The following is a 17,199-nucleotide window of genomic DNA, read 5'->3' on the forward strand; positions in this document are numbered from 1 at the left end:
CAGTCTGGGAAAGGAATTTCCACAACCTCATGCTTTCTGATATATATCATCTCTATTATGCCATCAGTTATACAAGAGGTTGAGCCTACAAAATGGTAATATATATTAAAACTAATATCCTAAATTACCTTTAGCGTTGTATGATTTTCTGGTTTCCTTTAGAGGGATATAGTATTTGCCTGTGTCCAAGTCACTGTTTAACATTCACCATGATGCTCCAAACCTCTGAAGCTCAGCCCAGGATATGCAGTTGATCTCTGCAACTCTTATATCAAGACCGTCAACAAGGCTCTAAAGCAGCAGCACAGCCCTCTGAACATGAGCGTCTATCTATGCTTGTATTTTACTGTACAGGGTCCGTCTGGCTGCTGGGTTCCCACCAAATGCAGAGGGCTCTGCAAGAACCAGATGCATATATTTATCAAATACAGTGACCACATAAATAAAATATACAATGCTATTAAGTATATTCTATCTAAGTAATCAGATTGCATATTTCTAACTATTTTTGGTTTTATCCAAATATCTATATATCTAATGCAATACTGTTCAAAATTTGGGGTTGGTAAGATATTTTAAATGTTTTTGAAAGAGGTCTCTTTATTTGATAAAGGTTTTAAAATGTAATTCATTTCTGTGGCAAAGCTGAATTTTCAGCAGCCATTACTCCAGTCTTCAGTGCCACATGATCCTTCAGAAAGGAATCTAATATGCTGATATGCTGCTCAAGAAACATTTCTTATTATTACCAATGCTGAAATCATTTTTTCAAGACAGTTTGATGCATATAAAGTTCAAAAGAACAGCATTTATATGAAATAGATTTTTTTGTAACATTATAAATGTCTTTTGATCAATTGAATGCATCCTTGCTGAATAAAAGTATTAATTTCTTTCCAAAAAAACAAACAATTTTATTTTTTTTTTACTGACCCCAAAAATTTAATCAGTAGTGTATTTATTTATTTATTTGGATCACATACTAAAAAAAGATGGACGACGCATCTCCGCTTCCTTCCACTATAGAAAAGTGAAGCGAATACATCTCAGTATGGCCGCTGCCTTCTTGAGTAAATGACGTCATTTGGAGCCTGAGTCTACGCAGTAGTGTCATGAGGTGGAGCCGTGGAATCAAGCTCCCGCCCAAACCCCCGCATAACAACACGCCCCGTTTTTATAGCATCAAACTACTAGCTAAAATCAAACGTATCACAAAAATGAACAACTGAACATATATCAGCGTGATAACAACTACCTTAAATGACCGAAACCTTATTTCGGAAAATTGTATTGGAAGTGTCATTTTTTTTTTTTTTTTGACTTAAGTCCCATTCGTTTACATGGAGAGGGTGGGGTTTATGACCTGTACTGCAGCGAGCCACCAAGGGGCGATCAAAGAGCCCGCAGCTTCACTTTTAAAGATAAGTGAGACACACCCGATTTGGATTGGTAGGGATGGGCGATACCTCTTATTTTATTTTCGATCCGATACCGATATTTTCAAGCCCAGTATCGTCGATACCGATACGATACCTCTAAACTAAACTGATCTTTTAAATTATTAAAATAATATAATCAGTAATTATACTCACTTAATATTAGATTTTAAAGCCATGATTTATTTATTTTTTTTACATTTAAATTTTTTATTACACTGTCAGAAATAAAATATACTAAAATTGTATTTTAGCCGTTTACTTGGGCAGTAATCTCAAAGGTGCACCTATACCCCTAAAAGTACAAGGTGTGCCTTTGAGGGTACCTCAAGAAAAATAAACATGGTGTTACATAAGTACTAAAATTTATTATTATTAGCCTATTATTATTACCATGGTAAATTTGTGGTTACTGCAGTTTTACTACAAATACTGTGGTAAACTGTGGTTACTGTAATAAAACCATGGTTAATTTTTGTAAAAGGTTGCCAGGCTGTTGTACCCCTAAAGGTGAAACTTTAGCATATTTTTTTTTTCTGTCAGATTTATTAACAGCAATTACAGAACATAACACAATCTATTTGAACTTTCAACAACCACACTGTAAAAAAAAAAAAAGTTGAGCGAACTTAAAATTTTAAGGCAACCAGCTTCAGCAGATTTTTGAGTTTGCTCAACTTATTTTTGTGGGAGATTCTCAAATTTTTGTTGTATAAACTTAAAACGACAAGTTGCGAAAAATCAAAAATCTGCTGAAGCTGGTTGCCTTAAAATTTTAAGTTCGCTCAACTTTTTTTTTTTTTTTTTTACAGTGCAGTTTAAATAAATTTACTTGCACAAACCAGCCTATTTAATATAAATATTACATGTACACAAAAGTTTGGGGTTATTAAGATTTTGTAATATTTTTTTAAATAAGTCTCATTCTCACCAAGGCTGCACTTATTTGAACAAAAGGAAAAAAAACAAACAAAAAAAAAAACAGTAAAAACAACAACATTGTGAAATATAATTAAAAATAATTACTTTATAATTTAATATATTTTAAAATATAGTTTAAAATGCATCTGTGATCAAAGCTGAATTTTTTCAGTGTCACATGATCCTTCAGAAATCATTCTAATATTATTTGCTGAAACATTTCTGATTATTGCTGCTTCATATTCGTGTGGATATTTGTGATGCATTTTTCAGAATTAATTTAATGTGGCAATGGTTTCTTAAGATCTCCTAATGCTTCTGGGAAACGCAGCCCTATTTGAACAAGCACTGTGACTGAGCCATGCGTCAGCAGCGAACGCTGTCTGTGATTGATTGGTTCTGTCTTTCAGCATTTGCGTGTGTTCTGATGAGCAGAAGAAATAGCTCTATCCAACACAATTATTCGCTAATATAGTCTATTTTTCCACTTAGAAGCTTATTTTATGTACCAAGTTTCGTAAAAATGCACTTTAGAATCAATATTTTTATATGAGGATCAATCCTTTCGATACAACATCAGTATCGAAAGTATCGATACTTTAGGACCGATCCCCCCATCCCTATGGATTGGTTTTGTCCTGTCTGGGTTTGATAATAAAAATAAAAAAAAAAAATCTAAAATTATTTATCAATTTATTGTGTATTTATCAAGTTGCTGTAAAACATAAATCTTGTTCCCCTCCAAAAGTATACATTAATGACCGATAAAATAGTTGAATGCACGTTTCATATCTAGATCCACGTTCCTCGTATGAACTTAGTCGTTGGTGGCCGAAACTTACAAAGCTATTTTTGGTCAGGCCTGAGAATTGCAAGGGTAAAGTGCAGGACGCTGCTTAAGCATTAGATTGGGCTGTTGTTGGGTAAATACTGCCATAGGAACACATCTGGAAATGATTAACCTAATGCCTACTTTGAAGCCATCTCTTTCAAGGCTTATTTACCATTCTCCATTGGATGTTACTCTTTCTCAGGCCTCTTACCGGTTTGGGTACTGGATCCAGCGGGGTGAATTCAAACTTGTAGAGAATGAGGGCCACAAACATATGCAATTCCATAACAGCGTACCACCTGTTGACACAATAAACAACAAGTGCTTCTTATTGTCTCTTTCTTTTGAATGTGCTCTTTCTCATTAAGAAAGAAAAATGCATTGTACTGAAGTGCTCATCACTTTACAAGCCAGACTGAATAGTATACTGTGTGTATTAGTATTCTGATGGAATATTGTATGCTGTCTAGCTGCCATTGCACCCTCCCTCGAGTGCTGCCGAACACGTGGGAAAACTGTGATTGAAATTGCAGGTAGAAAACCAAATGTGAATGAATGTCTTCTTTTGCGTTCAAATTCCAGGTGCATAGGCACAGTGGCCTTGTTTGGAGGCGGATTGGGGAGGAGGAATATCAGGTGAATCGAAGTGAAAGAATTAAGGCATGGAGAACAAGATGGTTCCTGGGTGAGACATAGCAAGGAATAATGGGAGGCAATAAAGGGAGGGCGAGAGATGCAAGTCATGTTTCTTGAAATAATCAGCCCAAATAACCTTGAGGGCCGTGACTCATTCAGGGGCACTGTGTTCGTGACGCAAGTAGCCAATCTCCTAAAATGATCAAAATTAAATCAGATTGAGTGAGGGAAAATGAAATACGTGGGTTTTGCCACACTCAGTGTACTAATTTATGACAGCGTCCAGCTAAGAGATCTATACAAGCCTGAGTAATCATTACAGAGCCGCCTCATGACAATGTGACATTTGAATGCAGGAAGTTGGTAGGCATGGATTGAATATTTCAATGGCATTTGAAATTATTCCAGAGAGAATGTGACACTCACATATGTTTCTATAGTGGAGAATTAATTTTATATTTGTTCATATAATTCATGTTTGTTTTAATGAATTTATTATTTTATTATATTATTTTATTATAAAAAATTATTATTAACCCTATTATTAATTATGATTTTTTCCCCCCAATGAAATGAATGTGCTATATTTTAGTTTGATGACTTAATATTTTAGATTTTTAGGAGATTTTATGGTACTAAGTTATATTTATGGAATAGCTGTGACAATGTTTTTTCCCTTTTAACCACTTTTTGAGCACTGACTCAAAAAACGAAGAAAAAAAAACCTTATAGAAATTTAAGTTCATTATTATGAAAAATGCCCAAAAACACTATTTTTAAATTTTATATGAAATATATATTTTCTATAACATGTTTTACTCTAAATTTGTGTGATGTAAAAATCAAAGCCATAAATCTAAACAAGTTGTGTTCCAAATGTGAGGTTGATATAATGTCCATGATTTTTATTTTATTTGTGTGTGTGTGTGTGTGTGTGTGTGTGTGTGTTCACATAACAAGCACCAAAACCTTTACCAAGTTCCATATCCAATGAAGTAAAACGTAAAAAAAAAAAAAAAGGTCTGGTCAAAAAAGACCAAAGAGCAGCAGAGAATTAAGAGAAAAAAAACCTTTATCTCCTTTTTCTCTGTATTACTCCACCTCTCTCTTGCTTCTGTTTCTCTCTCTCATATATTCCCAGAATGATAAATGTAGATGCATCTGTTCTGGTGGGTTTCGAAAGGTCACTGGTCTGTGCCTATGCTTTTGATCTTCCTGTGCAGCTGGGAAAGTTCTCCCAGTCTTTATACGGCTCTATTAACGTCATACTGACCCTGGCCGCACACTCCCCAGGGCCTTCATGATGTCATCAGTAGGGGCCCAAAGGGCTGGGACATAAGGGCCAAGAATGCTCAGTACAACATAAAAGCAGTGCCATGAATCTATATCAACATGGCAGTATACCAGGAATGGAGCCATAGTGCACACTATCAATAATGCAGCTCAATGATTTACAAGTATCGCTTGTAATTCAAATCATACCCTGATAAAGTTCTTGGTGGTAATAGCAATGAACTTTTTTTTCTGCCAGTCTCGGTGTAAATAACCTAAGGGAACTGACATTCTCAGCAAGAGAGCCAAAGGGGAAAGATGGGCCGGTGCAGCTTGTGGCATTTGCTATAGGCCAAGTTGAACCCATAACGTTCCTGCTACAGGCCAAAGACCAAACCACCAAACCTTGCTAGAGGGCAAAAACAGCCCCCGACTCACCACAGGTGCTTCCAACTTTCATAAACTTTGTTTTTATATGTTTTAAATGAAAAAGTATATTATTTTTTATAATGCTCAAAATGGAGGATGTAGTCCTGCTTACAGTTAAAATAGCCTTTATCATATCAGCTGTTTTTTTTACTCCAGAGCACAAGAGCATTAGCTGAACCACTCTTAAAAAAAGCCTTTTTTTTTTTTTGGATGATTTAACCTAGAGAAGCTGTTGATAAGTATAATAACATTACTGTCCGATTTTATTGCTGAATAAAATTTTATTGCTTACTTAAACATAATTTTGACTGACATTTTTATATATTTAGCTCTTTCCCTACTGGAAAAGGAACTAAAATACAACCGGGTCAAATGTGCATGGTTTGAAATCCCAAACATCTCTGAACTGACTTCGTGAATGATGCAACAAGTTCAGTCAAGGTGTCCAGGGGAAAAGAAACAAAATGCACTAAGAAAAAAATATAAAAGAATAATGCAAAGCAAATTTTATGAATTAAAATAACTCAATTAATCATTTTACATTTTACTATCAATTAATGCAACATGTTACATTCTCCAATATTAATAGCAAATAACTGACAAAAACCTCAAAATGAAATATAAAAAAATACATTTATTACTTTGAGACAAATTTATCCAGTAGACAAGAAAAAAAATAATAGTAATGAATAATTATAGTAATTATATTCAGTTGCATGGAATACTTTCCTCGATTTAATTAAGTTCATTGAATGTTATTATTTTTGAGTGTACATGATGATTATTTTGTATAAACACAAGAGTTTTTCTAACCTTCCTGGGCACTGATTTTTCCCCCCTCCAAATGCCACAAACCCTTCCAAGTGGACATTCTTTTCTAAATCTGCCTTTTCCCATCGTTCCTGTGGGAAGAAAAGTTTCATTAAAAATAATCCACTCAGACGAGGGCCAGTCCAGAATATACCATTTGAGCCTGTCTTCCAGCACTCCAAGATTTCATTTAATAACAAGACATATTTACAGTAATCTCTAAATAACTCTCTATGCAATGTCCATCTGTTCACTAATGCGGCTTTATTGTGGGCATAAATGAATAATTGCTCTTGAGTTGCATCAACAAACTTAGAAGTCTTTCAAACTGGTCAAAAAGTCCTGCCTTCCAAGGTTTTCATAGATTCAAAACAATAGTTTTCTGATGCAAAAGACCACTGAATGTCCATTTAGTCATCAACCATACACTGGTTCTTTAAAGAACCATCTCATCCCTTTTTATAATCTGAATTATAATTTAATTTAATAAGTTTTATAACTTTTTTTTTTAAATTTTTAATGCCTTTTGTCATGTTTGTCATGCCTTGCTTTTGTGAAACAGAAAGGTTCTTTATGGAACCATTTAGACAAAAAAGGTTCTTCTATGGCATCGTGAAGCACCTTATTTTTAAGAGTGTATCTATTCATTGTGTAAAATAGTTAGATTCCATTAAGGAAAATGAAGAAAGTGACCCATGAATGCACTCTTTAAATGCATTCTTTATTCTTTACCCACGGATGCACTCATTTAAATGCATTTACACTGTATATCTTTTGCTAAAAACTGCATTTAAAGCATATAGATTTAGGTCTGACCCAGTCTCTGTGAGCTGTGCTATTTCCTTTAAGACATTAGTAGACAGAAGTGTAATGGAATCTCTATAGGCGTTTGCCGGAAGGTTAATTGTAAAGATAACTGTCAGGCTTTCCTTGAACACATACAGACCTATTATTCCTGTTTTAATGGAGCACAGCTGGAGTTTTCAAGCACATTGTGACCAGCACTCTGTGCCTTGCCAGACAAAATGGAAGGAGGAAGTTTTATTGAAAGAAAATACCAATAAAAGAGATGCCGGTTCCATCATAGAGCAAAACAAACTACATTAAAAAAAACCTCAAAAAGTACAGGAACATTTAATAGTAAAGCACTTTACCTGCTATAAAAAAAAACATTTTATGAGCATGTGTCTTGTGTCTATTTTATTTTGGTTTATAGAGGAATTTGTGTTAACCTCATCCTGTGGCTGAGGTCATTCAGAAGGGTGAAGTTACTCACAGGTTTGAAATCTTCCGGGTCTGGGAAATACTTCGGGTTTCGGTGAGCCCAGTAGGGAGACAACATCAGCATGTCTCCAGGTGGGATAACATAATTCTGAAAAGCAGAAAACATGCATACAGTTTTTTTTTAGCTGAGAAAAAAGCCTGATAATGTTTGCTTTTGTGAGTCAAAAGGGCAGATCTCAATATACTGATATATAATTATTAGTACATAGCTCATATATACAGACTGCACTTATAGACCTATGCATAAAAACACTGAAATAAAATGCATTGCATAATCTGTCGTGGCTGACCTGCAATTTGAGAGGCCGCACTACTTTACGAGTGATGGCTCCAGGGGCCCTCAGCCGAATGGCTTCCATGATACACCACTTCACATATGGCATGTGCTGTAAGTCATCTAGGGTCACCTTTGTCTTCTCCTTGTCTTGAATGCAAAGCAAACACACCAGCACTATATTGACTATCCATAGCTTTAAGTACTACTGATGTGTGCTTAAGAAAAAGTTTCATTCAGTAACAAAGCCTGGATAGATCTAAACAGAAGCACAGTGAAACACTTTTTTACATTTATATTTAACTGTCATGTGCTTTTGCGTTGTGCACATAGAGTTGCATACATGAACTATGCATGCACTTGCATATGCAATATGCAAATCATGTTTATTAGCACATATGGGAAAATTTGTCTAATTTTTGTAACATATATAATGCAAAAAATTTTGAAATGTACTGTCAGACTTGTCAAACACATTGCATGAGAGTTTTCTGCCCTCTAGTGGATAATGGAGGACGTTTAATGTATAAGAGGCCTCAGAGAGAGAGATCAAAGAATGCTGAAAAGAAAAGAAAATCAGAGAAATTGTTTGCAACATTGATATTGATGAGAAATGCTTCTTGAACACTAAATAAGCATATTAGAATGATTTCTGAAGGATCATGATGAGACACTGATGACTGAAGTAATGATGCTGAAAATTTGGCTTTGTCATCACAGGAATTAATTATATTTGAAAATATTTGAAATATATTTCACAATATTACTGCTTTTACCGTATTTTTGATTTAATACATGCAGCCTTGGTGAGTCAAAAACATATAAAATCTTACAGACCGTACATTTTCAAATGATAGTACATAGTTAATTATGTTTATACTGAAAGCAATTTATGAAACCAGTCTGGGTGGGGCTATACAGTTTGAAAACCATTGGTTTTAAGATATTGGTTTTACCTTGGTCTCTGAGGGCAGCGTTGATCTGATCCATTGCAATCTTATATGCTTCAGGATTGGCCAAAATAAAAGCAATGGCCCAAAATGTAATCTAGAATAAAGTGAAAACGTTTGTCCTCGTTATGTTGAATGTCAAATCTGAGCTAACACATAGAAAGATATTGTGTAATAGCACTGAACCTCTCACTTACTGGTATAGCATTTGCCAGGGAAGCCCAAAGCAAAAGTAAACCATAATTGGGAAGATATTTGTCACTTATTGCAGTAGCCAGGTGCTGTAGTAAAGTCTAAAGAGAAACAGTGACAGATCAGAAACTATTTGGAATTTTATTATATAATGACCAAATACAGCAGATAGATTTCTAATATTATGCTGATTCCAAAATCAAAAAATTATTTATGATGATGAGAAGAACAAAACTGTGAAACTTCAAATGCCATATAGTCCTGCAAAAAAAGCCTTAGCAGCCCGATGGAAACTCTTTAGCTCCCTCTGTTGGTGAAAACAGTGCAGAACACAAGATCCAAGGAGCAAGGTTGGATCCATATCCAACTCTTCCCACCTTACATACCCCTAAACCTACCCGTCTCCACCCCTAAGCCTACCATCTCCACCCCCTGGATGGATCTTGTGTACTGCAGTGAAGGGCTACCCATAAGGAAGATGAAACACCACGTGTTTCAAGATCAACATCAGTAACAACAGTCATCCTCAAGGCTCCAGTCCATCAATTAACATCTTGTTAAGTGAAAAGCTGCATGTCTGTAAAAAAACAAATCCATCATTAATAAGTTTTTAACTTCAAACCATTGCTTCTGAGAGTCTTCTGTCTATAATATTGTCTGACTTGTCTGAATCAGGAGAGAAATATGCACAGATCAAGCACAGTTTACAAGTGAAAACAATCCAAAAATGTCCTAAATAAATACGTTCATGGATTTTGATATGAGAGGACAACAAATGGACTTTTTTTTGCTGGAAGAAGCATTATTATAGATAATGGACTTGTATTTTGGCCAGAAGCAATGGATTAAAATTAAAATGTCTTAATGATGAATTCATTTCTTTTCATCAGCTTTTCACTTCGCAAAACATTAACTGATGGACTGGAGTCATATGGTCCAGATTACTTGTGAATTATTGTTATGTTTCTATCAGCTGTTTGGATTCTCATTTTGACGGCACCCATTCAATTTAGAGAGAATCCAATGGTGAGCAAGTGATGTAATACTGAATTTCTCAAAATCTGTTCAGATGAAGAAACATCTAAGATGGCCTGAGGGTAAGTAAATTTTAAGTACATCTGCAAGTAAATTTTCAGCAAATTTTCATTTTTGGGTGAACAATTCCTTTAAGTAAAAATTTAAAAGGTAATTCAACACTTTTTGACAAGTCAGCTCTGTTTGGAGAGTGAAACATTTGGCAGATAAGATATCCTAAAATATAAGGGCCATCATTGTCTTTTATCATGAACATGTGGAGCAGCTTACATAGATTACCAATATTACCTTTCCATCATTCTCATGGTAGAGGGTCTCCTGTGCTCTGATAGCCATATTTCTCAGCAGAGAAAGGAGCCATTGCTTCGAGTTTGCCCATTGCCTGAAGACACAAAAGATGCATCCTTTGGTTCTCTTTGGCTACAGAAGTTTTGAATGTATTTAAACAGAAATGTACACTCTAAAAAATGCTGGGTTAAATACAACCCAGTGCTGGGTAAATATTGGACAGAACACATTTTGGTTGTTTTCAATCAATAGTTGGGTTAAATGTTTAACCCAACCTTCTGGGCAGTAACCCAACCGCTGGGTTCGTCCATATTTTACCCAGCGCTGGGCTGTATTTAACCCAGCATTTTTTAGAGTGTATGCTGATATGCAAGGCCTTTAGTCGATTATTTTTCAAATAACGTATAAAGATGATTCAGGAGACTAATTGTGTTTTATAATTGCAGCTTTCAGTAATATTGTGGCAGTAGTGCTCACACACTTCAAGAACATGTCTGGGAGTTGGGAGCCGTATTCAAATCCTTCATCATACATTGTGAACTTCTCCAGGAACTCCTGCCTGGTGAGAGCGTTACTAGGGGAGTTATATCGGCCCAGTAAGTTGCTCATTACTGCTGGATACATAACACTCCTGAAAACAAGAAACAAAGTGCATAATACAGTTTTCAAAAAATAAATTAATGATATTATCTTGAAATACAACAATTTGTTCAATTTTCAGCCAATTTTCACTTCTTGAAGACAAAATTTTATGCCTGATTTTGATGTAAATTTTAGAATTATGGCCAGTGGCAAGAAAATGCAAACATAACCCAGATGTTTTCTGATACATCTGTGGGTGTTTCAGTTTTACTACATCCAAACAGTGACAGAAAATTATAGATTTTGTGTATTTATAAACGTGTTTATGTTAAGTTCTTTGACATTAAATGGAGTTTTTGAACATATTTTCCCACTCCTTTGGAGATTGTAAGTTAAATGATACATGTTGAATACTTTTTGTAACTTGTGACATTTGACTGCTTTTGATAAATGCATTATAGTTGATACATATGTGATTGTTGTACATTATAGAAAGGTCTAATATTTTTGAACTCAGCAATATCAAATTAGGTAATATTAGGCCTTTCTTTTGCAATCAGCACAATTTTGTTATAGCTTCTTTATACTCTACATCTCATAAGAATAATCCATTGATATACAGTGGCATTATTGAGCACAGAATTTCCCTTTTTTGTGTTAACCAGTTGCAGTGAAATGTATGGAAGGTGCGTCTACTGTTCTCTAAGTGAAACTTTAGCACAATGTAAATAATTAAAGTAAGAAGACTATACTTGATGATCTCGTTCAGCTGTCCAGATCCTTCCCTTCCAAGGTTCTCTAGATGGTCATTAAATTCTTCACAGAGATGAACAGAGAGCATTGCCGTGTTGCCCGGAGTCAGTCTGCCTTTGATTATGGTGGCACAGGTTGGATGGGTTTTATAGAAACTGTCTTTGCTGATAGAAGCTGGACAGGAACCCAAGGTTAACATTACCACATTATCACAGACTATAGTACTGATGACGTTCAGTCATCAGCAGTATTGAAAGGAAGTCAGTCAAGGACAGTCATAAATCATCTTATCGAGTTCAGAGTCTAAGGTCATGTATAAGAGAGTAATAGTGTAGATTCAAGAGCTTTAGCAATTGATTATGAATCTAAACATTTACCACGAGTATTATACCTGTGTTGTGAACAGCTTCTTGCACTGCTTGTTCAAAATCAACATCTTTGGAGGTGAAAAAAGCTCGGAAATCCTCATTTAGGGTCACAAATGTCAGTCTCTTCCCAGCAGCTACAACAGTGAAAATTGGGCCATACTAGAAGAACAAACACACTATTATACTTTTGAAATTAAGCTTTATTATTTCTATTTTATACAAATGATTAAATCTTATATTAAGATGCAAATTAAGTGAAAACAATATAGCACAAAAACAAGCAATTAAATACATTTATTCAGTGACCCCCCAGAGAACCTTAAAAGCACTCTTTTTGTGTGATTTCTTGCCTTGGCAGAAGCAATTACTGAATTTTATAGAGCAGTTGTCTATTCAGCAAACCTCTCATTATCTCCCATGCTTTCAGAGAACTGGCACAGCGGTGCCCAGAACAAAAATTGTGTCAGAAAGGGCCACTGTGTGCAGCTTCTGTCCTAGTTGCATAAATTAGAGGTGCTGAACTGAACTGTCTTCAAACTCGGTTAGTATGGCACAGCACAAAAACAAAACACGTCAACATCACATTTTTTTGTAGTTGCTAATGAAAGTATTGAAAGTATAAACAGCCAGCCATCCCAATAAATAAATAGACAAGCATGCTAAAGCAAAGATGTGTATTAAGATACAAAGCCTGATGGCACATTTTCTAATATTGTTTAAAATAATTATAGTAATAATAATGTGCTGCTCATTTTAGGAGAACGTGTAAAATATAGAATTATATCGACAAACTGTTACTTTAAAAATCTAAATGATTACACTGCACTTTTACATTTTTGTACAGTAGGTGAGTGCAACAGGTTCATCAAAATTTGCAGGGGAGGGGCTGAACTTCTGGACCCATTGCCAGACCAACCCTGTATGATTTATGCCAAAAACTGTTACCAACCTTTTAAATACATTTTTACATATTTAATTTACATAACAAATGTTCTAATTTGCTAATTTGTTCACTAAATAAAAATTATATGCAAATATTATAGCTATGAAAAAAAAACTATATGCATATCATATAGACTACAGTTATGGTTCTCTATTCAAGTAATTTCCCAGTGGACGAACTTACTTTGGCTCTGGCTTGCTGAATGAAATGCAAAGGTGCTTTGCCAAATTCAAAAGCAGCACCAAACCAAGGTATCCGACCTCTTATGCATGGAGGAGCATTGGGATGACTTCTTTTGCCAAAGAGAAGATGAAAAGAAATAATCACAATAGAAACAGTCAAAATTAAAGTAATCCATTCCATCGCAACCTGGAGTCTAGTGATGCTGGTCTGGAGCGCATATGATGAGTCTGTGTCAAAAGGTCCTGTTAACATATATGATTACACTGATCAGCGGTCACGTATCAGATCGGATTTCCTCATTGCGAATGATCTGAGCCATGAAACTAACCCCTCCCACTATGAACAAGCCCGTGTGACTTCATAACACTAACCCCTGCTATTATAGCTTTAGCTCCTCCTACCACTACGCTAACCGCGCCCACTGTCTTCACACCATTACATAACCCCTCCTACTATATGAAGCCCTCCCCTTATCTAGATCACTGGGAGACAGGTGCTGCTAACTCAGCAGTTCATTCAAACTTAAACAGTTAAAAAATTATAATGCAGAATGAATAAAGAAGAGTTAGCTAAATATATCAAATTTGGTGGTTCAACACGTAAGTAAATTTTGTTGTGAGTCTATTGATCCAATAATATCTGTGGCGCTGAAGCAAGTAAGTTTTCTTTAACTGTGTCAAGGAACTTTATATATAATAAGTGTATCTTAAATTGAAATTAAAATTAAAGTATTATGGTATTAAAATTTCTAGAATCTGCTACAGATTAAATTATTCAAAATATAGTATACACATTTTGGAAACGTGTTCATACCAAAGTAAATTTTGGCGCAATCTAAGATATAGTAATTAAAAAAAAATAAAATAATATAATTAAATAATATTTATAATTAAATAAAAAAATAATAAATCGCTTTCAATTTAACAATTTTTTCAATTTAATAATTTTTTTATTACCAATATATTTAAGAGAGCCATTAAACAAAACGAATTCTCTATATATTAAAACCAACATGGATTAGATTTGCTGACGGCACATCTGTGACGCCACACTCCATCCGGGTCCTCCGCGCCTGGGCCATGACGTCACGGGGTCCAGGAATGGCGGCGCTGTCTGCAGAGAGAAGCAGCCCAAAGAGCCAGAAACTTTATTCCTAACATCGTTCAGCGGCTACACGAGCTCCACCGCTCCACCAACGGCCATATCCTCCTCTTAAAGAGCCAGCGCGACGGCGGAACCCAGTCTCGACGCTGTTAGCGCTGAATTCCGACGTCCCAGGCTCTATTAGTTTGCTTGACTTTGCGAGGGCCAAAAGACAAGAGCAAAGACAGCGACTAACGGTACATAAAACAACAACAAGCGCCCCGAAACACGCTCTTTCGGGTCCGTTCATTTCATAGAAGGATCTTACTTGTGCTTTGCTAGTTTCTTGTCTTGCTCATACACCGAAAGGCACGACACTGGCCTGATAAGGTGAAGCCACCAGCTGCGGGTTTGATGCCACGATGGAGAGTTTAACACTGAGCGATGTCGAGCAGAAATATTACTCTGAACTCTTCCTCTCCTGTGATGTGGATAATACCAAGAAAGTGGCTTCCAATGGCAAAGTTCTAGACCTCTTCCGGGCGGCCCAGCTCTCAAACGAAGTGGTCCATCAGGTACAGAATGCATCTGATTCAGATATGTGTGTATTAGTCAGCATATCTTTGTTGTTATGCTTCTACACTTCGGTAAGTTGAACCGATGGCTCGAGTCCATCGTTTCAGACATGCTAACAGCTCTAATGGATCATTTGGGTGAATTCAAGAGTGCTTAGACCGATCTGATGAATGAATCTCATTGTTGCTGAGTTGCAGATGAAGGGTGATGCATCTGGAGGGTTAAACTTTGTTTCCTGTGTTGTGCAAGTCTTTAGCATTATTAGTTGCGCCTGCTTCCTCTTAAATATCAGAATAAATAGTCACTTTCTGCTTTTGTCATGAGATCCATACAGATGATGACTTTTGAAATGTGATTTTTCTCACATAAAAGTATCAATGCAAGGAGGAAGGTTTGAGGTTATGCACAATGTGTGACCATTTATTTATGTAATGTCAAAACAAGCGGTTTAATTTATTAACTATATTTCAACCGATCACAACTTGTTGATAATATTTGATTTCATTCTATTCTGATAGTTTTGCACTGTCAAGCGTCTTTTTGGAGGTTGCTGGTTTTTGAAGTGTCAGAGTGGTGTTTGTTTCTTCGCTGATGATGGGTGCTGATTAACACTCATCTGTTGCTACACTCAGCACTGTTAGAGCATAAGTTTCAAAATAACTTGTGGTCTTCATAGTCTTTATTTGCTTCTAGGTTTGTGGCCAGAGTTTAGTGAAGGGGTGTTTCCATGAGTTGCTAGTGACAGACAAGATCAACACACTAAAAAGATGCAGTTGAGCAACAGATTTATTGATCTGTAATACAAGTAATAGACAACGGCATGTGTGAAATACCATAGTTTTTTATGTGTTGTTTCTTTTCCAATGGATTTTTAATGTTTTGCCGGGCTGATTAACAGCTATGTATATTAAATATTATTAGTTTTCTGGTTGAAGTGAGTTGTAATATGTATACTGCCATTTATGTTAGGGATTGACCAAAGTGTTGTCTAATTCAAGGAAGGAACCCATGGTGGATAGAGAGATTTAGACCCCTTGTTAAGTGTTGCATTCTATGCCTGGCCTGTAATATCATTTGTGTAACACATATGTGACCCTGGACCACAAAACCCGTCTTAAGTGTCAATTTGACACTTAAGTGTCAATTGGCCGAGATACAACTATTTGAAAATCTGGAATCTAAGGGTGCAAAAAAATCTAAATATTGATAAAATCGCCTTTAAAGTTGTCCAAATGAAGTTCTTAGCAATGCATATTACTAATCAAAAATGAAGTTTTTGTACATTTACGGTAAGAAATTTGCAGAATATCTTCATGGAACATGATCTTTACTTAATATCCTAATGATTTTTGGCATAAAAGAAAAATTTATAATTTTGACCCATACAATGTATTTTTGGCTATTGCTACAAATATACCCCAGCAACTTAAGACCGTTTTTGTGGTCCAGGGTCACATATTATTGTATTTACATACACTAATGTCAAAAAGCTATTTCAAACAGCTTCTGTTCTTTTTATCAAAGAATCCTGAAATGTATCACTGTTTCCACACAATATTGCGCAGCACAATTGTTTTCAACATTGATAATAATAGGGAATGTTTTTTGAGCAGCAAATCAGCATGTTAGAATGGTTTCTGAAGGATCATGTGACACTGAAGGGATGGCTTCTAAAAATTCAGCTTTGTTGTCAAAGGAATAAATTACTTTTTAAAATGAATAAAAAAACAGTTATTTAAGTTTTTTTTTCTCTATTTGAAAATAAATGCAGACTTGCTGAGCTGACTTTTGAACTATTTGAGCTTATGTTGCAATGTATGTATGTATATATACATACATGCATAGTTTCATTTATTTATTATTGGTGTACGTAGTCATATACTTTTACATTATATTATTTACTTATAATACATATCAATTTGAGAGGGACAATTTTACCTTTAGCTGTTTTACTTATTTTCTTTTTTAAATAAAAAAAACCTAGTTTGAGATCAAATAATTGCCACTGTTTTACTGTTCATTAAATGTTCTTTCAGTTATCTCAAATCCAGCTTAGTGCTTTATATATTGTGTGTGTGTGTGTTTAAACAGGCATTAACTTTAACTTACTCACTTCTGGTCATGCTATTGTATGTTCACCTTTGTGTTCTTTGTTAAGGTCATGATTCATAGTTCTGTTTCTATTGTTCTAGATTACTGAACTTTGCGGGGCCACGCGCCTCGGTCATTTCGGTCGGAGTCAGTTCTACATTGCACTGAAGCTTATTGCACTGGCCCAGTCTGGACTGCCCCTGCGTGTGGAGAGCCTGAACAGTGGTGGGTAGCAACAAACCTTCTTAAACCCTTTTATAG

General features: G+C 35.4%; 2 protein-coding genes across 6 annotated transcripts in view; one reads left to right on the forward strand and one right to left on the reverse strand.

The window, feature by feature from the left end:
* On the reverse strand, positions 1 to 13,551 carry LOC131526796 (24-hydroxycholesterol 7-alpha-hydroxylase). Its single transcript, XM_058755325.1, has 12 exons — positions 13,189 to 13,551; positions 12,086 to 12,221; positions 11,694 to 11,868; positions 10,841 to 10,990; positions 10,360 to 10,453; positions 9,042 to 9,137; positions 8,851 to 8,941; positions 7,911 to 8,044; positions 7,613 to 7,708; positions 6,340 to 6,428; positions 3,401 to 3,488; positions 1 to 395 (listed from the first exon to the last, which is right to left on the reverse strand). The coding sequence occupies exons 1-12, from the start codon at positions 13,438 to 13,440 to the stop codon at positions 327 to 329; spliced, it is 1,470 nt and encodes a 489-aa protein (XP_058611308.1). The 5' UTR covers positions 13,441 to 13,551; the 3' UTR covers positions 1 to 326.
* Positions 10,824 to 17,199, forward strand: part of reps1 (RALBP1 associated Eps domain containing 1) — a 23,532-nt gene continuing 17,156 nt past the window's right edge. For 3 of the 5 annotated variants that reach the window (XM_058755319.1, XM_058755321.1, XM_058755320.1), the window contains exons 1-3: positions 13,773 to 13,787; positions 14,210 to 14,846; positions 17,040 to 17,163. In XM_058755319.1, the coding sequence (XP_058611302.1) occupies positions 14,694 to 14,846; positions 17,040 to 17,163 (277 nt within the window). In that variant the 5' untranslated portion in view covers positions 13,773 to 13,787; positions 14,210 to 14,693. Of the gene's footprint in view, positions 10,956 to 13,670; positions 13,788 to 14,209; positions 14,847 to 17,039; positions 17,164 to 17,199 lie in introns of those variants that run through there. The other 2 variants (XM_058755324.1, XM_058755323.1) reach the window with 2 other exon arrangements.

The sequence above is a fragment of the Onychostoma macrolepis genome, chromosome 20 (assembly GCF_012432095.1).
Source record: "Onychostoma macrolepis isolate SWU-2019 chromosome 20, ASM1243209v1, whole genome shotgun sequence".
NCBI lineage: Eukaryota > Metazoa > Chordata > Actinopteri > Cypriniformes > Cyprinidae > Onychostoma > Onychostoma macrolepis.